This window comes from Cynocephalus volans, chromosome 3 (assembly GCF_027409185.1).
Source record: "Cynocephalus volans isolate mCynVol1 chromosome 3, mCynVol1.pri, whole genome shotgun sequence".
Taxonomy (NCBI): Eukaryota; Metazoa; Chordata; class Mammalia; order Dermoptera; family Cynocephalidae; genus Cynocephalus; species Cynocephalus volans.
In genome coordinates, this window is record NC_084462.1 from 33946018 (window position 1) to 33970605 (window position 24588).

The following is a 24588-nucleotide window of genomic DNA, read 5'->3' on the forward strand; positions in this document are numbered from 1 at the left end:
GGCCTTGTAAAGCCCCAGACCAAGTAAGCACTGTGAAGGCACTGAATAGCCTTATGGCCATATATGGCCAGCCTCTGGTCATAGAGAGTGATAATGGAACCCAATTTACTGCACATGAGGTATAGAAGTAGGTTCCCAGTTGTCCATTCAGTGGAAGTCACATATGCCATATCATCCCTAGGCAGCAGGAATGATCGAACAGTACAAGGGTCTTCTGAAAAAGGGACTAAGGCTATCCGCCCAACCCCCATCCCTGAAGGGGTGGACTCGGTGGTTATGGCCAACAGTCAGGATCTTAAATGAGAGACCCCCACAAGGGCAAGCCCTCTCCAGTGGAAGCTCTGTTGGCTGCAGCACCTATTCAGTTGCAAGATACTACTAAGGATGAGCTCTTGAAATCAGGATACAGTAAGAATGGAAATATCCTCTTTCCAGCCCCAATCTGTTTGCAACAGGGACAATGGCCTTAGAGAATAGAAGTCCCCCATATATGCCTAACTGGGCCTTGGGGGAAAGGATTAGAAGAAGACTTGCGAGTTTCACCTTGGGTGACAAGTACCTGGCCTCCCCGAGTAAAGGTAACATGGCCTGGAACAGATAAGTGTTCTATTCCAAAGGGCACATTTGTATTGTCATTATGGCCAATTATGAGTTCCCCTATACTGTTGCATGCAGAACCTACAGATCCAACAGTGTTAGTGGATAATGTATGGTATCATAAACCAGGTAAGATACCTATTCCTGCAACCATCCTTTCTCAGGATGGCAAACTGGCATGTATCTTACCAGAGGGGCGAGAACTCCCCGTATTGATACCAATAACCTTTTGTCTTTTCTCCCATAGTATTGTGGCGGTAGACACCAGAGTTGACTGGGCACATACATACATGCATGTGGCCAGTGTGTCAGCTTGCTGAATATGCACTGAGCTTCCCATCAGTGTGGCTGCAGGATTCCCATGGAAAATCACCCCAATGATGACTACTAACTGGACATGTGCACAGGAGGGGTTTTTGTGGCTAATAGTTGAATGGATAGAACTACAGGACAAGCCTTAAGGCATATTGAACAAACAATAGGTTATATGGGTACAGGAGTCAACTATCCTCACTAAGGGAACGTCGTGGAAGATTCCTGTATGGCAAGGTACCCTGAAGGGGTGGATTGTAGTGAAAATGAAAAGCAAATGATCAGGGTCCCTCGGGGGGGGGTCCAGAATCTTGCCGAGCACTTGATGTAAATGATAACTGTGCATGTGCACCCAGGTGTTCTTGGGTTGTCTGACTCATGCCCAGGTGTTCCTGGGTTATTGGATGTAAGTATACAGGACAGGACAAATGGCTCTGATCCATAGTGCCCTCAGGATGCCCCTGGAGGCCACTAGGGTGGCTGCTGCTAGCTTTGTGAGCTTGCATCTGAATAAAGCCCATTAACTTTTTACCCACAGCTCCTAGGGTCTTTTTCCTATTACCTAGCTCATGGACCTGCAAGTGACCCAGTCTGTACAATGGATGTGAAGGGTCTCTGGGCCCTAGCCTGAGCGATACAAGTAGTCAGGACTGTCTTTGGCAGTGGCTCCACTCTGCAGCCCCCCTGGGGTGCAGTGCTGCTCCTGCTCTACTTCTTGGCAAGTGACATGGGAAGAGGCGAGGTGCCAGGGATTCACCTGGCGTGACTCAGTACTCCACCAAGATGCTCCACCGTTCTCATCCATTTACGGTTAGCTGCTTTTGTGTTCCAGGTCTGAGGAAGTGTCCCAGCAGTGTGATGGGCTTGATTCAAGATATCCTATCCTGAGACACAGAAGAGGAGCCTCACAAGGTCGATAAACCCTCCCCACCAGCTTTATATTCCACACCATGTGATCCCTTCTTTCCATGGAACTTGTTAGCCCTGCAGCTCGTTCAGTGGGGAACCTGCTTCCTCAGACCCTGCTCATGATGTGCTGACACCCAACTCAGTCACTGTTCTGGAGGCACGGAGGGGAGGGTTTGGGCCAGAAGGAGAACATCTCACGAGGCACCCTCCTCAGGTGAGGTCTGCACCTGTGTTGTCTGTCAAGTGGAGGCCACCCTCGGGGGGGGGTGCTTCCTTTACTAGTCAGAGGGTTCAGGTGAATCTGGGGATTCAGGACTTTCAGGCACCAACATCCAAATGTCCTCATCCCAGATCCCAGGGCCTCACTCCTTCCCTATCATGGCGCTGACTCTGGTGGCTCTGGCACCTTGCAGTTAAACACTGGGCTCAATTTTCAACATGGCATTCCTCACGCTGCAGGAGATGGGGATCTCTTTAAACAGTTCTAAGGAGGCCTCTGGCTTTCACACCATGCAGGTGTTGCTAGATGGGTGGATGGAGCCTGTTGGTCTCTTTTTTTCAGGGTTTCCTGGGCAGTTAGCAAAAGCAGCTCACTCCACAATCCTTATAATTACCCTTACTTATATTTCGGTGTTACTCACATTTCAGTGTTTTCCCTGCTACCTGTACTGTACCTCAATCCACAGAAGGCTAAGAGTCTTAGTCCTGCCACAGCTCCCCAGGAGCTGTCACCCCATGCTCACTACAGCAACAGTTGGATCCTTGTTGCTGAGTGACTGGAAAGGTTGTCTTGGTCCAGAATCCCAGCCTGAGGGTTGGCTTTCTAGAGCCACTTCCAGTTGGGTTCTCTTGAAAGCAGAGCTTAAGACAAAGTCCTGTGAGATGTAGGTATTTATCTGGGTATGATCCTAAGGGACAGAAAGTGTAACATCCATACCAGATGCTATGGTTGGATGCTGGTGTCCCCGCTAAATTCGTATGTTGGAACCTGACACCTGATGTGATAGTATTGAGGGGTGGGGCCATTAGGATTAGGTTATGGGGCAGAGCCCTCATGAATAGAATTAATATGAGAGTACTTTGAAAAGTTCATGGAAAAATAGAATTAAAAGATAATACAAACCTTTCCATGAACTTTTGAAGTACCCTTGTAAAAGACTCTGTTTGCCTCTTCCCCACGTGAGGACACACTGGAAGGTGCCACTGATGAGGAATGGTCCACACCAGACAACAAATCTGTCAGCACCTTGATCTTGGACTTCCCAGCCTCCAGAACTGTGAACAATAAATTTGTACTGTGTATAAATTACCCACACAGGTATTTTTATTGTAGCAGCCCAAACAGACTAAGACAACAGAGAAGGAGGAAAACCTAGTATCAGGGTGCATTATCAAGGTCACACCTTGACCAGCACAGTGTCTGTGACTTGCCTGTCTGGAGGAGGAGAAGAAGAATCTCTCATCCAGTGGCTCCTGTCTCCCTCTGGATGAGGCTGTCTCCAGGCTACTAACATCTGTTTCAAGCCCTCTTCTCGACCCCAGAGAAGCAGGATTTAGCAATAGAGCATGCTTGGGGTGGGGCACTGCCAGCAGGCGATGAGTCTGAGACCACAGGAAATTGGTCATCGTGGCTTTGGCTGCAATCACAGGCAGCGGGGGCACAGACACGGGCACCAGATACATCTGCTATGCCACATTAACAAATGTTAGCACCTCTCTTAGGGCCTTAGAAGGGGCTCTGACAAGTGAGGGACCCTAAAGCTTAAACTTTTAGCTTTAGGGTTAATCTACCTCTGCAGGGAGCTCACATTTGTCTGGGAGGTGACTACTGAGGAATGGTCCACACAGGGGTTTGCCCTCCCCCATTTTCTCCCCCTTTCCGTAGTCCTCGCCTCCGAGTCCTTCTCAGCTTATCCTGCTCCTCTGTCCCACCCCATAAGTGGGGTGGAGGGCAGATTGGGAAGCTCCAGTCTCACCAGGGGGTTTATTAGGACATTACTGAGTTGTTTTTGGTTTTGTTTTGTGGCTGACCGATGTGGGGATCCAAATCCGTGACCTTGGTGTTACCAGCACCACACCCACCCAAGTGAGATAACCAGCCCGCCCCAGGACATTACTGTGTCCATTGCCTCATTCACATAAACTAGGATGAAGAGGGAAAATGCTAGCAATTTGCAGATAGGAGGAAATGCTCTGGGGGTTTACTCCAGGTCAGGGAGAAACTAGCCCCTCAAGGCTGCTTCAGACTTTCAAACTGTTTGCTTGAGGCAAGAGGGACACCTCTTTAGTCCTGGGGACTAATTCAGGCAAGTCAGATATTTGGAGGAAAGGCTCAAAAATAAAAGCAGAAAGGATGGACAGCACCACGAGGGCTGGAAATGAGTAACTCTCCAGGTCCGTTGGGTTGGCTTCCCCTTTTCATCTTCCGCAGAGTGACTGGCAGATGCACGCTCAGAATGGAAAGAGCTCTTGCACCTACGTTTAGCATCACCCCAGTCGGACACTCCCAGGTCAGGCGTGGCCACAGGAGGAGGAGATCCTCTAGGGGTGAGGCGGGTGGTGACAGCAAGTAAGGAAGAGAAAACGGGGAGGAGGATAGGGCTGTAGAAGCTTCAGAAGAAAAGCTACGCAGTGGTGCCCCAAGGTGAGCCAGGCTGCTGGTTGAAGAACAGCTTCAGGGCTGAACAGCCTGGGGTGACAGCTAGATTCAGGAAAATAGGGCGGGGGAAGAAGCGCAGCTTCAGTCTGGCAGAGGAGTGAGTTTGGAGTACATGGAGCGGTGGAAATATGACCGGACTACAGGGGTCTGCCCCTCAGAGAGTGCACAACTGCCAAGACCAGAGGAGGAGGAAAAGGCTTTATTACTTGGAAGTAGGGAGAACACAGGATAGCTCCAAAGCAGGTCTCCCCAGCAAGGGAAAGGGTTGTCTTACACAGCCAAGATTTCCACCTAACTTCCTGCACAAGTCCTCACCGAGGTCCTCTCATGTACACGAACAATACAAGCTTGTTCAATTTGCATTGGTCGACTACGGCACATCCTTCCTTGTTGGTCAATTCTTTTTTTTTTTTTTTTTTTTTTTCTGACCGGTAAGGAGAACGCAACCCTCTCGGTGTCGTCCGCACCACGCTCAGCCAGTGAGCACACCGGCCATCCCTATATAGGATCCGAACCCGCGGCCTTGGCCCGCACTCTCCCGAGTGAGCCACGGGGCCGGCCCTCTTGTTGGTCAATTCTAAAGACAGATTTGCACTTGGGCCTTGTGGGGGAAATGTGACCTTTGGGCAACAGTGGGACTTCAGGGAGTAGTCACATGGGCTAAACCTTAAGCCCTTGCAGGGCAGGTTACAGTCCATAGGTGGTGAATTGAGACTTCCTGTCGTGGCTGACTCATGACATAAAGCAGGGGCAGGTGGGTGTGGAAGTCCCAGCTCCTCCTTAGGCAGAGATTTTAGCATTAAAATGAGGCAACTTCATCTCTGGGACCCTTGTTTCAGTTTCAGCCAATGTATTTAAACGGTCTGGTGTTTTATGGCTGGTGACTTCCTGCGGCCTCCTGCAAGAGCAGAAGCTCAGAACAAAGGGTCTGACCGGTTCGCTTCCTTCTGCGGGAGCACCTGGGCCTTCAGGAGACCCAGGGCCCCATTACAAAAGCAAGAGAAGCTGCAGGCTGGGGGAACGGCAAAGGTGGTGGCGGTGGGTGGGGAGGCCCAGTTAGGCCCAGCTCCTCGGTGAACTTGGGCTGGGTGCAGGGGTGGGAGGGGATGAGGCCAAGGAAAGTGAAGGTAATACAGGTGTCTGTGCTGAGTCTTGAAGGAGGAGGAGGATACAAAGACGGGAAGAGCTGACTGTCAGAGAAAAGGAAAGGGGCCTATGGGCTTTGCCCACCAGGGTCCGATTCTCGGGTTCACAAGTTCAGAAATTAAGACTTTTAGTTCTCCCCCCTGCCTCCCTCCAGCCCCCAACAGTAGAAAATTGACTTGTACTAATTAAATATCTAAAGGCTGACCTGTAAATACAAAAATCAATTTATTGGCTGGTGGTCAGCTTGGTTGGTTAGAGTGAGGTGTTGTAACACCAAGGTCAAGAGTTCAGATCCCTACCAGCCAGCTGCAAAAAAACAAAATTATTAATTTATAACAGCAGACAGACCTTAATATTTTTCCCATAGGCTGTCTTTTTTTTTTCTTTTTTTGGAGGGGAGAAAATGAAATCTAATATACAATACAAAGCAGGCAGGAGGAATAATAATGTTTTGTTTTGTTTTACAGAAGTCAACATTAATAATATACTACACAGAAACTATACCTACTTACAGGTTTTAACATTGTAGCAAACCAAAAAGTCAAGCTTCGAAATGACAAAACTTGTAACCTGTAGCTGGAATATTTGGTTGCATTTTGGCATTATAACATAATTTTTTGCATACAACTATCTGAGGACTCTTAGCACCATCTTGGCACAACAGACTAACTCCTGCCACCCTTCAGGAGGGGAAAAAACCTTCCCTCCCCATAAGTGCCTGAACTTTATACCATACAGGAAATCAGAGTGAAAGGTTACAATGTAACTATATTATACTCATGCATTTTTCTTTTTTCTTTTCTTTTTTTTTTTTTTAAAGAGTTTATCATTTTTTTTTTTTTTTTGGTCTTTTTTTTCGTGACCGGCACTCAGCCAGTGAGTGCACTGGCCATTGCTATATAGGATCCAAACCCGCGGCGGGAGCGTCGCTGTGCTCCCAGCGCTGCACTCTCCCAAGTGCGCCACGGGCTCGGCCCTCATGCATTTTTCTTAGTGACATATACAAGTTGGTTTTTGTTTTTGGAGCTGTAAATTGTTTAATTTAGCGAGCTTAAAAGCTTATAAATTTTTCTTCAAATAAGAAGAAAGTCTAGGACTTTATGGCTATTAATTTTACTATCAAAATATCTTGGACTCAATCCATTTAATAATTATAATTCTTCTAAATATCATTTGAAGAAATCTTTGTGAACATCAGACTCAAGACTATACTAAATCCAAACAGTATCCCCACGAGCTGGGTTCTGAAGTTTTTCACCCCAGTTACTGGTCCTTGAATTTGATACTTCCTCTCGTTCTTTCTTCATTTATAAAACACAAACCGTTAGATTTTAACATTGGACCTTATCCTCCAAGGTCCTATCAGATAACTTTGTAAACACGCATTTCAGCACTAAAGATTTAAATGTATCAGCCGCCAAAAAAATATGTATATATATATATGTCTGGGGGATTAACCTAACACTGCCTGAAAAATGAACCAAATTCCACATATTCCTATAAATCTTAAAACCCAAAGCTGGAATTATAATAAAGTTTGAAAATATATCTTTAATGAAGGAAAGGCAACTGCACTTACTACAATTGAAGAATAAGGGCTGGCCGGTTAGCTCAGTTGGTCAGAGCTCAGCCTTGTAACAGCAAGGTCAAATGTTCGGTTCCCCATACCTGCCAACCACAAAAAAAAAAAAGGGTAAGCAACAGCAACAAAGAAACCTACTCATGTGACCCTGAGACATACTCAGACCAGGCCTATTGTTTAACCATTGCTTCCGCTTTCTTGCTGATGGAGCAGAGTCATGCAGCCTTGACCTCCAAAGAACACCTGGAACCACGGATCCTCCCCATGGAACCTGAAACTCCGGAGCCCTTTCAAAAGCGAGGGGTCCATTGCCCAGGCAGTTCAGTGCTGAAACCCACCATTCTGTACTCACTGTAAATGGTAAATGGCCAGACTTAAAGCTGGCCCGATCAAAACCTGCTCCCCCAGTGCTTCTGCATACCAACCTGTCCCCAGACCTAACTCTGGATTGGGGAGACAAGTTTGAGTCCTGCCTCTTGTCTCCCTGCTGGCCGACCACACGATAAAGCTCTTGCTTCTCACAAAAGTCGGCGTCACAGTTTGGATTTCTGCATGCATCGGGCAGTGAGCCCGTTGCTCTGAAGAGCAAGATCTACCATGGCAAAGTCCAAAAACTGGGCAAAGCTAATGAGATCCTAAATATCATAAAAATAACCTATTTCTATTTTTCTGTCTTCCTTCTGTCACCAGGATACCCCACAGTAAAACTATAAAGGAATGCCAAAGTGTTAATTTTTTTCCCTTTAAGCTGTGTTTGCCTACGGGGAATGAAGGTCAGATGCCCAAATCGCTGTAAAGAGAGAGCAAACAGTCACCAAAGCAGCCATTAGCTGGGGGTTAGCTGTGTTTGCCCAGAGGGAACAAAGAGTGGGATGTGTGGGACACCTGTTGCCAAGGCAACCAGCAGTGCCAGCGCAAGGAGAGATGGACAATTGTCGCACCTGTACCAGAGACACTTATCCAACTTAGCTCTAAAAACCCACGCCTAACCACACTTCGGGGAGAGCATGGCTTGCCAGAGCACAGGCTGGCACCTCTCCATTCCCTGATCATGGAATAAAGCCTCTGTGTTGCTGAACCAATCGCAGTTTCCTTCCACTAGCTTAAGTGAGGTGGAGAGGGGACATCTTGGGGAATTGGTAACCCTTCTGCTTCACGAGGAACCAAAGAAGTCACACAGAGAACCGTTCTGTCTGGGCTGACCATGAAATCTTTTAAGAACAAATAGGTAAATCTCTGTATTCTTTCAGGGCATACTTTTACAAATGTTTTAAAAGACAAACTTCAAAAATAAAGAGTTATTTAGTCTTGTGAATTTTTTTTTTTTTTTTTTTTTGTCTTTTTCGTGACCGGCAGTGGGAGCGTTGCCGCGCTCCCAGCGCCGCACTCTCCCGAGTGCGCCACGGGCTCGGCCCAGTCTTGTGAATATTTTGAAGTAAGGTTTCTCGAATTTCTGTGATGAGTTCTTCAAGCAATTCAACTTTTCAAACAGAGTCATCATCAAAAGCCCTTTCTGACATTGGATCCACCCCAGGGTTACAAAGCAGCTTTGTTGAACATGAGAGTGGCTCTTTGTTCCTTCAGTATCCCAAACTGCTCATTCAAAACCATCCTTGTCTGTTCTCCAACACTTTTTAAGTCAAATTGTAGGGGGACATCTTTAGGAACTTTCTTTACATCAGATTGCTCCTACTTTGTCAAGAATGAGGTGCAGCAGTACAAATTAATCATGGTTTCTGAGTTACTGGCACCGTACTGTTCCAGGATCGTCAGTAGATACAGTCCACGTTCCTTCGTTTGGGGTGGAAGTCTGCCATTGATGGGTTCACTTGGTAACACATCATCCAGCAACTGTTCTGTGTTCAACAGGGCCTGAAACTTCAGGCCTCTTCAGGTAATAAAACTTTCCTGATGAGTGTCTTTCTGGTGGCTTTATTTCCTCTCCTGGTAAAATTAGCTGGAATGGTATTTTTTGTTTGTTTGTTTAACTGGTTACAATCTCTTGACAACTGCAACTGGTTTCCTCTGCACTTCATTTTGTTTCAGAAGATTTGTCCCCCACCCCCACCCTTTTTTTTTTTTTTTTGGCAGCTGGCACTATGGAGATCCTAACCCTAGACCTTGGTGTTGTCAGCATCACACTCTAACCAACCAAGCTAACCAGTTAGCCTTTGTTTTTCTAACACTGGAAAATATCGTTCTATATTCTTGTCACTTAGAGGTGGACGATTCATAGGACTAATTCCTTTTCAAATTCCAGGTGCTTTCCTAGCTGCAAGGCCAGTGATAACCCCATAAGGACATCTCTTTCCAGGCACTACTCTTCCTCTATGCTCAGACTGCTCTTACCAAAACCAGAATTCTGTTGGATTCCCCACATTACTCTCAGCCTGAACTGCCAGGTACCACTTTGCTGGAGTCTTCTGTTTAGTCTTGGAAAATTCTTCTTCTTTCCTTCCTTTCAATTCAGTTTGATGATGTCATCCAAAGACATATCAATTTGTCGAGGTTTTCATTGCTGCAGGCATTTGGTGGCTTGGCTCCCAGCAACCCATACCAAACTGCTTCATGGCTGGGGACATTGCACTGAACAGTCAGTGGGGCTGCTTTCTGTTTTTTAAAAGCCCTGATTGGTTTGATTCTGATTATAAAAATAACATATATTCATTACAGAAAACTTGGAAAAAGCAGAAAATTATGAAGAACAAAATGGAAATAATCTATAACACCAAAAATAACACCTCACCTGTATTTACCCAGTCCTCCCTCAGAATCCGTGAGGAAGGGGTAGATTTGTTCCAGCACTCCTGGCAGACACCAAAATCCTCCATGCTGAAGTCCCTTATATAAAACTAGTAGTATTTGCATATAATCTATGCACCTCCTCCCCTGTACTTTAAATCATTTCTACATGACTTATAATACCTAATACAATGTAAATGCTATGTAAATAATTATTATACTGTATTTTTATTTGTATTTTTTTATTGTTGTATTGTTATTTTTCATTTTTTTCCTTTCTCCAAATATTTTTTATCCCACGGAACCCAAGGATAAGGAGTGTTGACTGTATCTTTATGTGGGTCTTTCAAAACGTTAACAGAAAAATGGATTGAAAAGATAACTGGGGGCTGGCCAGTTAGCTCAGTTGTTTAGAGTTGTGGTGCTGATAAACACCAACGTCCAGGGTTCAATCCCTATACCAGCCAGCCACCAAAACAAAAAACAGTTCATGGAAGGATTCTTTTTTTTTTTGGCAGCTAGCCAGACCAGGATTGAACCCTGGACCTTGTGTTATCAGCATCACACTCTAAACTACTGAGCTGACCACCCAGCCTCACTGTCCTCAGATCTTTGAAGACCCTACACATATGTACCTGTGTGGATACAATTTTCACAATATTAGGATCATACTGATATAAGAGGTGCTCAGTTTCCCTTGGCTCAGATTTCAGGACACATCTCTGGCTTTCCAGCCACTAGGCAAGGTCTCAGGCCCCTCCTCTGGGTCCTCCCCTAGAGGAAAGTTACTGTTGCTAGTTAGACCTATTTTCAGTACCAAAGGGAAAATGAGAACTCAAGGGGCTGGCTTATGCAAATCCAGTGGCTGGGCATGCTCAGTAGAGAAGGGTTATATAACCCTTGTGGTTGAATGATCTTCCACTAAAGATGGTAGAGAGCACAGAATATTCTTGAATATGCCTGGTGCATATGACAGGATTTGACCAATGAACATGCTCCAAGAAGAGACCAACTGAGCATATGCAAGACTAATGCTACACAACTGGGACCCACCCCCGTAAGTGATAGAGAAACTATAAAAGACGAATCACAGCAGAAGGCAGGATTGTTGCTCTCTCTCCTGGAGGTAACCTGCACTTCTGCTGGCTGAGGTGTGTATACTCTACTTTGTATCAAACTTTCAGCAAAAAGCTGCTCATTGTCTTGAGCCAGTTTGTGCTCTCTACTGAACTTTAAGTATGTTTTTCTTGCTTTTACGTTAGACTTGATGTCTGTACTGAACTTACTTTTGTGTTAAACTTGGCGTGGGCCCTGCTCAGACTCTGGAGCTATGATGCACTCTGTGGAACCTGTATTTCTTACCTATTTTATTAAACCTGTTCTCACTTTCTCCTGTGACTCTGCCCTTGAATTGTTTCCTGTGGCAGAGTCAAGTACCTGGTAAGAGGACATGGTGGGTTCAGGCCAACTATTGGGCACCCCAGACCCTACCACCACCATCAGTATGGTATATACTCTTGCAACCTACTTTCTCTTATTTCTACATTGTAAATATTTGGGAAAAAGCATTTAGACCTTGTCAGTTCCCAGAATATGTTACCTCTCACAGAGTGACGGAGAAGCAAATGATTACTCAGGGCCCATGTATTCAGAGCAATGAGTAGCCTGAAAGGACTGCACCCACGGTAAACTCCTTCAAGAAAGGAGAGCCCAGGCACAGCCCCGAGTCAATTTTGGTTTCAGTTTTTATTGTAATGACAAAAAAGTTACAGAAGAGAAACAGGTGGTTAATCAATCATAGTGAAAACATAAACTGGCTATGTGACAATCTTCATTAAAGCAGGTGTAACTTAAAATAGTTCAAGCAATTTACCATCAAAAGGAGTTGTAAAACTAAACTACATGATGTAGAAAAAGAAACAATGAGATAATCACCAAAGCACCTAACTCTCCAGGAAACTCAAAGAAACAGCTTAGGGCAAGATGTGGAAAGTCCCCCAAGTGCTAACTAGCAGAATATCCTTGAAGATTTTTTCTCACATACTTTCCCAACATTTAGGTTTAGCTGCACCAAGGGAAACTGCCCCCGGAGCAGTTAATTTTCTCTATGCTTCAGTTCTCCTTTTTTCCTTCCTTTTTTCCCCCCGACCGGTAAGGGTATCGCAACCCTCGGCACGGTGTGGTCCACACCACACTCAGCCAGTAAGCGCGCCGGCCATCCCAATATAGGATCCGGACCCGCAGCCTCGGCGTTACCAGCACCACACTCTCCGGAGTGAGCCACGGGGCCGGCCCTGCTTCAGTTCTCTTATCTACATTAAAGGCTTTAGTCCTCTGAAAGTTTTCTGGTCTTTCTTGATCTTAGAATTTCTGTGTGTTTTTCTGAAGGGTTGGGCTTTGGCCACCTAAGCTAGAGGTTCTTGGCCTCCTAAACTACAGGCTTTGGTCCTGCAAAATACATGTGTTTTATTTCTACCTCATTAATGTCAATATCCTCCACAAGGATATACTTATTTTAGTACCCTGGGACTCCTCAGCACCAAGGTCCATTAGTGGAAGGTTGTTTGGTGAGCATGAAATCAAAGAAAAAGAAAAGAAAAAAAAGTGAGTACTTGCATGAACAATTGTTTCCAGGCCAGGTCACTGGGACCCTGAGGCCTTCTCTCCCCGCATCTTTATGTGTCCACAACGCCAAGAGGAAGCCGGCCCGGGGTGAGGGCCAGGCCCAGAGGCCTGGGGTCAAGGCTGTGGCCGAGTCCCTGGGACAGGGTCCCCCCAGAACTGACCCCACTAAGCATGGAAGAGGCTCTGCCTGGGCCTGCCTGCTGTCTGCCAGAGGAGAGCGAGTGCAGGTGCTCCTTGAAGAAACGGGGCACCCCAGCCATTTCAAGGGTTCCGCTCTGGCCTGCGGCCCTGGCTCGGCCACCCTCGCTGGGAGCAGTCCCGGGTGGGCAGGGCGGGGACCGCGCGGGCGGACCCGGCAGGGCTGGCGGGGAGCCCCGGTCCTCGAGCGGGAGAGCGGCCCAGGGGACCTCCGCATTTTGAAGCTAGGACTGGGGGTGAGAGTCCCTGTTCACCAAGGACCTCGCCTCTGGATCCCCGAGGGCCCTTGGGGAAGCGTCTGCCCGGGAGGGGCTTCCCAGGCCTGGCACGCGCCCTCACCCAAAATGGCGCGGGCGGCCTCGGAGAGCACGTAACCGCCCCGACCCAGCTCCGGGCTCCGCCCCGCCCCTCGGAGCCCCTCCCCGCCCGCCCGAGCTCGGAGCTCGCCGCCGGCTTCCGCGCGGGAAGCATGGCGCGGGGCTGGGCGGCGTGGGCCGCGCTGGGCCCGCTGCTGTGGGGCTGCGCGCTGGCGCTGCAGGGCGGGATGCTGTACCCCCGGGAGAGCCCGTCGCGCGAGCGCAAGGCGCTGGACGGCCTGTGGAGCTTCCGCGCGGACTTCTCCGACAGCCGGCGCCAGGGCTTCGAGCAGCAGTGGTACCGGCGGCCGCTGCGGGAGGTGCGCGCTCGGGGGACGGGAGATAGGGTGGGGGACGGCTGGGGCTTCTCGGGCCGCGGTGCCCGGGCCTGAGCTCCCGGGGCCCCGATGCTGGGCTGGGGCACGCGACTTGGCACGCAACCGGCCGGGTCCCAGAGCGGCGGCAGAGAAGCGGGGTCGAGCAGGCCCCCCGCACCCTTCCTGGGCCCGCGCCTGCCCTTTATCTCTGCAGGGCCTGCCCCGCAGCCTTCTTCCCGGGCAGACAGGTGGTCATCCGCCTCTTAGTCAGAGTCAGTCCTTCTTGCCTCAGGCTGGGTGGTGGCCCTGGACTCACGCCTTTGCATGGAGACTAGTGCCATCTTGCCTGAGGAAGCACTTCTGGCCCCACCCGCCCTCGGGCACAAACTTTCCTGGCAGCACCCACTGAACCAGTATTTATAGAGTGCCCCCTATGTGTCGGGGCTTGTGCTAGACGCTGGGGTGTGGCTGTACAGGCCACTGGTCCTAGATTCCTAGGGGGTCTGCACCTGACCCTGTTTCTTCTCTCCCCAGTCCGGCCCCGTCTTGGACATGCCGGTCCCATCCAGCTTCAACGACGTGAGCCAGGACGGACAGCTGCGCAACTTTATCGGCTGGGTGTGGTACGAGCGGGAGGCGGCCCTGCCACAGCGGTGGACCCAGGACCTGGGCACCAGGGTGGTGCTGAGGATCGGCAGCGCCCACTACTATGCCATTGTGGTCGGTGCCGCGAGCAACTGGGACAGGGAGGCAGCTGCGGAGCGTGCATGCGGCTGCTCCCCGGGTGGGACGGGTGGGGAATCTGTGCCCTGGGTGGGGGAGGGGCTGCCTCATGCGCCCCTCTGGAGCTCCGTTCCTCCAGTCAGCCTAGGGAGGCACCTGGCACCTTACCTGAGGGAGGGCCTGAGGCAGCAGGGCCCTTCCTGATGCCCTGGCCTGCCGTCCCCGCCCCATAATCTCCCTGTGTCTGCAGTGGGTGAATGGGGTCCACGTGGCAGAGCACGAGGGGGGCCACCTCCCCTTCGAGGCTGACATCAGCAAGCTAGTCCAGAGTGGGCCCCTGTCCTCCTGCCGCATTACCATCGCCATCAACAACACACTCACCCCCCACACCCTGCCGCCGGGGACCATCCTCTACAAGACCGATACTTCCAAGTGAGCAGCGTCCTGATCCTTATCCTCACTCCCCTCCATGCTCGGTGGGCTTCCTGCTAGGGACAGTGTGGCCCTAGCAGAGTTGAGGCTCTGGATCTGGGGAGGCCAGGGAGATTTGTGAGCTGAGGTCAAAGGACCCAGGACAAGGCTCCAGCTGGCCACTGTCCTCTCACCCTAGGTATCCCAAAGGTTACTTTGTCCAGAACATAAACTTTGATTTCTTCAACTACGCGGGCCTGCATCGGCCAGTGCTTCTCTACACCACGCCCACCGCCTACATTGATGACATCACTGTGACAACTGGTGTGGACCAGAACACTGGTGAGGGCTCCTGGCAGGATCTGCTTTCAGCCGGGCCCAGAGTGGCTCTGCTCCCTATTTGGAAAGATCCCTCCAGAAAAAGGCTCTCCCAGCATATCTTAACCCTCATGGGTTCCCATCCATCCAAGAAGCTAAAATCCAGACTGTCGGAGCTGGCAGGGGCTTCAGAAATCAGCCTTGTGGTTCACCTCACTGCAGGAGATGAGGCCCTGTGAGAAGTGGGCTCGTGCCTGGAATCCTCCATTGTTCCCCCACTGTGCCGCTCTCACTAATCTCCCCCTGCACACTGAGTTCAGTAAATAAACTGTTGTTGGCTGGGGTCTTGGGGCTCAGGTGGTCTCCTTGGAGTGGTGGCTACAGGGCACATCCATCCCTCCCTCAGCCCTGATCTCTCTCGTTAACTGCAGGTCTGGTGAATTACCAGGTTTTCGTCCAGGGCAGTGAACACTTCGAGCTGGAAGTGCGTCTTCTGGATGCAGAAGGCAAAGTTGTGGCCCAGGGGATGGGGGGCCGGGGCCAGATGCAGGTGCCCAGCGCCCACCTCTGGTGGCCGTACCTGATGCACGAGCACCCCGCCTACCTGTACTCGTTGGAGGTAATGGTGGCTTAGGACTGGGGCTGAGGGAGGTGTGTCGCTTAGCAGGGGCCCAGGACAGGTGGGAGCACAGGCATGATCCTCTGAACTTTCTTAATTTTTTGACCCTTGGTGGGGAGGGCCCAATTTGAAGAGCCGGCCCCCGGGCAGATTCCTACTTGCTAATGGGAGAGCCTCCCTCTAGTTTCTTCTCTGCTTGCAGCCACAGAGGGGCTGCTGTGGTGCCCTGGGGCCTTTCCTGCTGTAGGTGGGCTGGGGGCTCAGGCCACGAGGGGCTCATGCCTGCTGCTTGGCTGTCACAGGTGAGGCTGACTGCACAGACGGGAGCAGGGCCTATGTCTGACTTCTACACTCTCCCCGTCGGGATTCGCACTGTGGCCGTCACAGAGAACCAGTTCCTCATCAATGGGAAACCTTTTTATTTCCATGGGGTCAACAAGCATGAGGATGCAGATGTGAGTCGGGGCTCCTGGGTTCCTGTGGAGGCTGTTTCTGGTCACTGTCATCCCCTTTCACCTTACCTGTGTGCCCTGAAGCAATCGAGGGCAGCTCAGAGAAGTTAAGCAAACCACTCAAAGCCACACCATGAAGGCACATGTGCTTGAGCTGGATAGAGGACTATCACGGTGACTCTCCAAGGGCCTGGCTCCAGAAAGAAGTGCATCTTTGACAGGTATGGGGCAGGGGTCACTCTGCTCTGCTGTCCCCTAGATCCGAGGGAAGGGCTTTGACTGGCCACTGCTGGTGAAGGACTTCAACCTGCTCCGCTGGCTCGGTGCCAACTCCTTCCGCACCAGCCACTACCCCTATGCGGAGGAGGTGATGCAGCTCTGCGACCAGTACGGGATCGTGGTCATCGATGAGTGTCCCGGCGTGGGCATCGTTCTGCTGTGAGTGCCTGCCACACACATGGCTCAGCCTGCAGCGTGGCCGGCCGTGACATGCTGCCCTTCCTCCCGCCCGCAGCCAGAGCTTTGGCAACACGTCTCTGCAGCACCACCTGGAGGTGATGGAGGAGCTGGTGCGCAGGGACAAGAACCACCCAGCGGTCGTGATGTGGTCAGTGGCCAACGAGCCTACTTCCTACCTGAAACCTGCTGGTTACTACTTCAAGTGAGTGCCTCCTGCCTCCCCTGGGCCAGCCAGGGGTGAGACCGCAGCCCTGGGCCTGGCTGAGACTTGGCAGCAGCTGTGAGAGAGCTCTGGTGGCCTCAGCTGTAGGGGTGGGGGTGGTGCTGAGAGCATCAGTATACCCTCCTGGCCCAGGTTGGGACCAAATGTCCCACCACCCAAACTGTGATTCAACCCAGTGGGACCCACTATCCCCTTCTCACACCTCAAATGAAACAGAGTTAACCTGTTTATATACATAGCTTCAAAGTGTATGAAAAAAAATTAGTGATGTGGCCTCACTGTGACGTAAAGGAGAGTCATTTATAGAATAATACATGAATGCATGGGTCTGCTGTCCTTGAAGACCTGGTAAAGGGGTCAGAGACTTGCACCAAAGGCAGCATCGCCCTGGACGTACAGTCACGAAAGTAGAGTGACGGACCCTGCACTGGTGACTCTGATACCCTGAGTGGCGCGGCCTTCAGTGCTAAATGGCATACCAAATTAAACCACGTGGAACCTCCTCTCAATTTTGATGGTATCTGCATTCCTGGGAAATTTAGTGTGTAGTAAAACTGAACAAAAGGCTGGCTGGTTAGCTCAGCTGGTTAGAGCGCAGCCTTATAACACCACCAAGGTCATGGGTTCAGATCTCTGTACTGGCCAGCCACCAAAAAAAAAAAAAAAAAAAAAAAACAGTAAAAAAAACCCCTTTTTGTGTTGCTTTGGGTTCACCTGTAAAGTGGAGTTAGGCTTTATAAAGCTGGTATGTCTAGACACGTGATTGTAAACAGTTTCCTCAATGACATGTATATTCTAAATAGTCTAAAAGTTATATTGTTGGACAGGCAGGACCAGGTCCTCTAAAGTGCATAGTCCCAGTCACTATGTGCTAACAGCCTCCTGGCCCCTGGTCATCACACTGCTCAGGCCGTCTCCCTCAGTGGGGAGCCCACTGTCACGGAGGGAGGCTGGCCCCAGGAGTTCCTCCTCTTTCCTAGAGTGGCGTGGTGTGACATGGCCTTCCGAAACGTGTGATCTCATAGGCTGTAGAGGCAGCAGAGGCCATGGGAACACTGCTTGGGCAGATGCTGCATCCTGCTTTCACGGAGAGCTTTGAGCTGAGTGATCCATAGAGGTGGAGACTCTGAGGGGGGCACCAGCCTACACAAGGGATAGCTGTGGGCATGCGCGGCCGCTTGTGGTTCATGGCTCGGGGCATGTTGAACCAGGGTGGATGGAGAGATGTTTTGCTGGGAAGGTGTATAGGACAGGCTGAGTACCCCTTATCCAAAATAGGTGGGACCAAAAACATTTCAGATTTTGGAATGTTTGCAGAATACTTAACTGGTTGAGCTTCCCTCATCTGAAAATCCGAAACCTTAAATGTTCCTTTGAGCATCGTGTTGGCACTCAACAGTTTCAGATTTTGGAGGATTTTGGATTTTTGGATTAGGGATGCCCACCCTATACAGCCTCCCAGGAACGGGTGCCTGAGCCTTCCAGATGAGCCTTTTCGGAGCCAGGGAGACACGTTTCTGGGCAGCAGGGACAGGGCAGACCACGGTTGGAGTACGCAGGCAGCATTGTCTGCGAGTGTGGGCTTGGAACTTGAGGCCAAGAGGTCCATGCTGTCTTGCAGAAGACACAGAGCCTTTGAATGAGAAGAGCAAGGATGGGGAGAGAGTGCGGGGGACAGAAAAATGTCTGTGAGTGGGGAGGAGAGGAAAGGCTTTATCAGTGACCTGGCTGGGAGGCCTCTGGCAGGCTCTGGAAACCCTGGCCACAGACTGGTGCCTCAGTCAACTCAACTCCGCATAAACACCATTTCTTCTGAGAGGCTGTCCCCAACTCTCCAATGTAAATTTTGTCCCCTGTTGGTCTCCTAGAGCTTGGGGCTTCCCTTGCATAATTCCTGCCACCACCTGTCACGTGAGCTGTAATATCTTCCTGTGCGTGTGTCTCCGGCCCACTGCTCCTTGAAGCTGTGCGCTTAGCTGTGGACGCCACTGCAGAGACCCAGCATAGCACGCACGTGTGCCCAGCACGCACGCCCTGTGTATTCGCTACATTAATATTAGTCCTAACCCGATCTGCACCCCATGCATCCCTACTTTTGGGAGCTTTTTCAGGGATTGGGAGCCAAGCATGGCAGCGTCTAGCCCGGGGGATAGGATTTGGGGAGGAAGAAAGCAATATTGGGGAATGCTATCAAAGATTGGAGGGACATGTTGGCTTACCTAAAAGACTTATTTGCTTCAGCTGGAGGAGACAGGAGGGGGAGAGCGGGAGGTGGGTGTCTGAGAGCCTTTCCTGGACTGATGGAGCCTGTGTCTTCTGCCCTCCGTGGACAGGACGGTGATTGCTCACACCAAAGCCTTGGACCACTCCCGGCCCGTGACCTTTGTGACCAGCTCCAACTATACAGCAGACCTGGGGGTGAGCCTGGGGGTCTCAACACCCTTCTCTCCTACTGTTCCTGTCCTTTAATCCCGTCTTGATGCTTGCTAACACCAACTGCTGGGAAGGACCGGGGCAGCCAGTCCAACTGTTTTCACAGGGTGTCCTTTAGGCTAAAGATGACTAATTCCTTCTTACTTGCCAGGCAATGTGGGTTTCTAAATCCCAGGAGGCCAGGCATAGGGACATGCCATTTGTTCTCAGTTCAGACTCCATTTTTTTTGTACTTCAGTTGAATTTTATGCTCCTAATTTAATAGGCTCATAAAATGTCACAGGCCTAAGGAAGCTGAGAGTTCATCTGATCCACGTTTCTCAAACTCGACCAGTTGTCAGAAGCACTAATGGAAGCTTTTTCAAAGTACAAATCTCTGGATTCTGAGATTCTGATTTAGTAAGTCCAGGGTGGAAACCTGAGTTTTTAAAAAGCTTCTCAGTGATTCTGCTGACGAGGCAGCTTTGGGGACCTCTGACCAGATGCAGACCTGTGGGTTGAGAATGGAAGGGACAGGCTTCCAGGGCCAGCTGGGGCCACACCACCTCCTCGAGGCCGCCTGACCACTCTGGCGCAGGGCCTGGGCTCAGCAGCCCCTCGGAGACTGTAGAGTTGTGCTGAAGCTGTAAAACCTGGGAGCGAGAAAGTGCCCCTTCTGCAGGGAGCTTGAGGCAAGTCCTGAGAGGAAGTGCCACGGAGAGAGGAACCATCTGAAGAGACTGGAGGAGGAACAGGACATGAGGGGACACACTGCCAATGCTGTCATTGTAATACAGCTGGGAGCAGCTTGTCAGCCTGGTGTTTCCCGTCTCTCAAGGACACCCCTGCAAAGCAGCATGAAGGCTGTGGTGACACCCACAGGGCAGGTGCAGGCTGTCTTCCAGCCCCTGGTGGACTCTGATTCCCGCCCTGGGCTCCTGCATGGATGGGGAGGCTGTGCCCAGCACCCTGTGCTGGTCTTCTCAGAGGTTGCCAGATGCTTGTGGGCCCTGCGACTGCTTTCTCTTCCTGTCCATGTCTGCCTGCCACTGCAGTTTGGAAGGGGGCCGTGATCACTTGGGAAAGACTACATCAGTCCAAGAGCACCTTTGGAGATGAGCGTTGCTGCTAGAAATCAGTGTGTTTAGGTGACATTGAGCTGCCAGTTGGACACAGGAGCCCTTGCAGCCCAGTCCTGAGCTCTGCTTTGCTTTGCTCTGGGGCTGTGTGCCCAGCATGGCAGCCCAGCGGAGCCTTCAGCCCCCCTGAAGGCTGTGGCAGTCGACCCTGTGGGGAGAAAAAGTGCATCTTCCCAGGGCAAGGCGAGGGTAGACCAGTGACGGGCCACCTAGAGAGGGACAAGATGCAGCTCGGGTGGGCCCTCCCTCCCTGGAGCCCGCTGCTGCATTGCGGACCTGCTCCCCTTACTTCTTGACTGTTCCCTACGCCGGGGCAGGGGACCTTCAGGTTCTAAGTCACTTTCTGCACCTCCTTGCCTGCTCTGCCAGAAGAGGCCATGAGTGTGTGTCCTGCACCGCAATAGTCCCTGGTTCCTGACCCACTTCGACGCTCTCACCCTAGGCTCCCTACGTGGACGTCATCTGTGTGAACAGCTACTATTCCTGGTACCATGACTTCGGCCACTTGGAGGTGATCGGACTGCAGCTGCAGACTCAGTTTGAGAACTGGTACCGGGCCTACCAGAAGCCCATCATCCAGAGCGAGTACGGGGCAGAGACCATTGCAGGGTTCCACCAGGTAAGGAGCGCATGGCATTCTGTTCCCTTCTTTCCTTGTCTCACAGTGTTTCCTGTCCATCCCCAGGACTGAGGCCTCCCTTCGACCATTAGCACGTCCCCAGCACTCACCCCCGCCCACTGCCCAGGCCTCACCCCGCTACACTCACCTCCGTCCGGCTTGCTTATGTAGTAGAGTGTGAGAATCTGAAATAACCACGTGTGACTAGTGGTTATTGTATTAAACAGTGCAGGCACATTTCCATTTAAACAGTAAGAAAATCTGTGTCCTACCCTGCCCTCAAATTCAACTTTGGAACTGGAAGAAAACATGGCTCAGTTTAGCAGTTATATTTTCAGTGTATGTCGTGTAGCATTTTAGTTCTCGTTGGGAAAGAAAGTCAAAACCACCAGGATTTTGTTCTTAAAATCACTGAAATGCTGCATCCTTGAGCATCTAAAACTTGAGCCTTCAAAAAATTTCCATGAGATGAAAACTTGGCCTGTGGGTGTCAGGACCACCGTTTCCATTGTTGTGTCTGAACAACACCCGTAGGAACACTTCAGCAGACAGCAACAGAGTCTGTAGATGTGGCTCTGTTGTTGTGGAAAGCCTTCTCATCACCTGCAGGTCTCAGCTTGACTGTTTTCTCAGGGTGGCCGTGTGGCCTCATCTCAGGTAGTCCCCACTACCCGTCCTCTAGCTCCTATGTTCTCCCTCCTCACCCTCGTCCACTTGCACCTTGTGCCTTCTATGCTAGACCCAAATGTCTACGAGGGCAGGACAGTTACCTTCTCCTCACTTTACTCCAGTGCTTGTCACACAGACGAATGTGCTGGACAGCAGCTCCTTACCCAGACGATAAACCTGAGGCAAGTTAAATCCGAGTCACACCATTTTTCAGATTATACACTGGCAGCTCTTAAGACTTGAGGCAAAGACCTATTTTTACTCCTAGTGTAGTTCAGCTTTAAGACTGCACTGGTGGAGGATGGAGATGGAAAAATAAGATAAGGCATCAAATTCTGTTTATAAATAAATTGGTTACCAATTAAGGTTTTTTTTTAAAAAGTCTCTTTTTATTCTGGGTTGCATCATACCCTGGCTGTTTCTATACCAGCAACAGTGAGTCTGGAAGTCACTACAGCCCACTGTGAGGACACACAATTTTGGTTATTGTCAAGTAGATCTTTATTTTTATCTAACATTTAAAATTTTGTCAGTTCTGACTCTTCAATTCTCCTGGCCTTGAATCCCAGGACCCACCTCTCATGTTCAGTGAAGAGTACCAGAAGAGTCTGCTGGAGCAGTATCACTTGGTTCTGGATCAAAAACGCAAAGAATACGTGGTTGGAGAGCTCATCTGGAATTTTGCCGACTTTATGACTAACCAGTGTAGGTGCAGTTTGGCTTATGGAATGTGCCATTTCTAATTTTTTCAGGCTGGCTTTTCAGTTCTGGACATTTGCTTGTAAGAATACTGGAAACAAAAGGGGGAAAGCTGACCTAATCGATGTAGGTTGCAGAGAGAATTTCCTAGGAAAAATAAGTTGTGCTTAGCAAGCAGCAAAGCAGTCATGTGCCTGCTTCCCAAACCATTTTATGGTGAAAAGGCAGATGGGAGAGTCTCTGCCTTGAGGCAAAAAAGTTGGTAGCTTGCCTCTGTCCATTTCACAATAGTATGAGGGGAAAATGGGCCTCATATTGGATTCACTTTTGGGAGGCACTCATTCCAGAGTAAGGTACAAAGCCTGAGAAACTTAAGATATTTCAGTTTGTTTTATATTAATCACTTGTAAAAGGCAGGTTCGCAGAATACAGGTAGGTTTCAAAGCGATCTGGGAGTGTTTAAAAGCCTGCACAGAGAGTACAGCCTGCACTTTCCACCCATCTAGATCACTAGTTTGACTTACCATAAACTTAGGATGGCAGTTTGGGAGTGGGGAAGGATATGGTAGTGGTGGAAATTATGATACATACCCTATAGAGAAAGACAGGACTTTGAAAGGTTTGAAAGGTTTAACGTTAGCATGGAAAGGGGATAAATGAGGGAACAGATGAGGTGGGAAAGGAGAAGCAACAAGGGACAAGAGTGGGAATGTGAGTCTCTGCTCAGCGAGTGAAACTGGCTTCTGGAATGTCTTGCACAGATTTCGTGGGTAAGCGTGCTGGCTCTGTGTAGTAAGGAAGTAGCTGTGTGACCAGGGGCAGGTTACCTGACCTCTTCCTAAGCCTATGAAGTGGTCAATGGAAGGATTCCACCTGCTGAGGTGCTTGGTACAGTGCCTGGTATTTGCTTATTATGGAAAAAATTATTGTCTTGGGCTTGTTGGTGCGAAAGCTCTCCTTTCCATGTAATAGTCCCACTTCGCTGTGGTCTCATGGGGGTGGAGACAGCACCATTGCCAGCTTTGCCCCTCCCCAGCCTCGGCTTGGGCAGAGTGACTGCCAGTGGCGGGAGCCAGGCTGGAAAGTGGCCTAGGAGGACTTTGGCCGGGACTCTAGCTCCACTAGGAGAATAGTCTCTTGAGAGAGGCCCAAGCTTTGCCAAACCTTTCTAAGGGTAACTCTGTCCCAACAACACTCCTCCCTTGCCCTCCTGCCAGTGGCCAGGCAGCTGGGTACATGTAATAGTTTAATCCTTATTTTTATTTTATTTTTATTTATTTATTTATTTTTAAAAAGATGACCGGTAAGGGGATCCCAACCCTTGATTTGGTGTTGTCAGCACCACGCTCACCCAATGAGCCAACCGGCCATCCCTATATGGGATCCGAACCCATGGCCCTGGTGTTATCAGCACCGCACTCTCCTGAGTGAGCCATGGGCCGGCCTTAAGCCTTATTTTGAAAGTAAAAGACAAACTATTTTGGATTTCCACCCTAACAGACTAGACGTTAACACACCAGGGAGCTGAGGTGCTTTGGCAGAGAACAGGTACTTAAATACTTTAACCCATAAGTTGTCACTTCAGATACCACTTCAGACCAAGCAACCTTGACTACGAGAGGACATTTCTATTTAGTGCCCAGTTTGATGCCATTCTGGCACATCATAAGTCATCTGAAACACTTTTCCTTGTCTTTTAGCACCAACGAGAGCAATGGGAAATAAAAAGGGGATCTTTACCCGTCAGAGACAACCAAAAGGTGCAGCATTTCTTTTGCGAGAGAGATACTGGAAACTTGCCAATGAAACCAGCCCTCACCATTCAGCAGTGAAGATGCAGTGTTTGGGACGCAGCCCATTCTTTTTTTAAAGCAAGAACTACCTCCCTGTGACACCGCCTCCATCAGTCCCTCGGCCCGAGTGAGGGCGACTGCAGCACACACAGCAAGTGCTGCCTGGACTGCCTGTGGCAGACCCAGTTTCTGGCCTGGCTTTTGTGGTAACCTGATAGAAGAGGACAGTAGAAGTGAAAAGAAAAGCTTTTTTAGTATGGGAATAAAGAGTTGGCACAAAAGTGACCACCCATAAATTGAATGATCAGGCTGTTTTCATAGCCCTAATAGTGCACGGACCTTTGCGAAACTGCGCTTGAGTGCCCACACCAGTTCAGAGCCCCGCTGCAGACTGCTGCACGGGAGCCCATGGCCCCGGGCCATGCTCGTGACTCCAAGCAGGCCAGTCTTGATTGAGCCAGAGTTCCACAATTGCTGTCCGACTCCACAGAGGAGCCCAAGTCCCACACATACTACACATAGATTTAAAGAAGTGCTATCACGTTGTAGTCAACAAGGCCTGCATGGCAGTTTCCATCTAGTTAAGCTGACAGTGTAGAAAGGTAGGTG

The 24588-nt window shown here is 50.0% G+C and overlaps 1 protein-coding gene and 1 pseudogene across 1 annotated transcript; one reads left to right on the plus strand and one right to left on the minus strand.

The window, feature by feature from the left end:
• Positions 1-8741: 8741 nt before the first annotated feature.
• Positions 8742-10036, minus strand: LOC134372516 (UAP56-interacting factor-like; annotated as a pseudogene).
• A 3172-nt stretch (positions 10037-13208) lies between these two features.
• On the plus strand, positions 13209-24275 carry GUSB (glucuronidase beta). The gene is made up of 12 exons (XM_063089199.1): positions 13209-13446; positions 13978-14163; positions 14417-14598; positions 14777-14919; positions 15327-15514; positions 15817-15969; positions 16226-16404; positions 16481-16627; positions 18982-19066; positions 20642-20818; positions 22057-22192; positions 23887-24275. Exons 1-12 carry the CDS (start codon positions 13240-13242, stop codon positions 24054-24056), a joined length of 1953 nt encoding a protein of 650 aa, XP_062945269.1. The 5' UTR covers positions 13209-13239; the 3' UTR covers positions 24057-24275.
• Positions 24276-24588: the final 313 nt, after the last annotated feature.

What these genes read in the sequence shown, in the direction of transcription:
- GUSB (XM_063089199.1), top strand. Translation starts at nt 13,240, where the DNA reads ATGGCGCGGGGCTGGGCGGCGTGGGCCGCGCTGGGCCCGCTGCTGTGG. An exon ending in ACAAGCATGAGGATGCAGAT is followed by an intron (nt 15,970 to 16,225) that starts GTGAGTCGGGGC and finishes GCTGTCCCCTAG; the next exon opens with ATCCGAGGGAAGGGCTTTGA. An exon ending in CCTGCTGGTTACTACTTCAA is followed by an intron (nt 16,628 to 18,981) that starts GTGAGTGCCTCC and finishes CTCCGTGGACAG; the next exon opens with GACGGTGATTGCTCACACCA.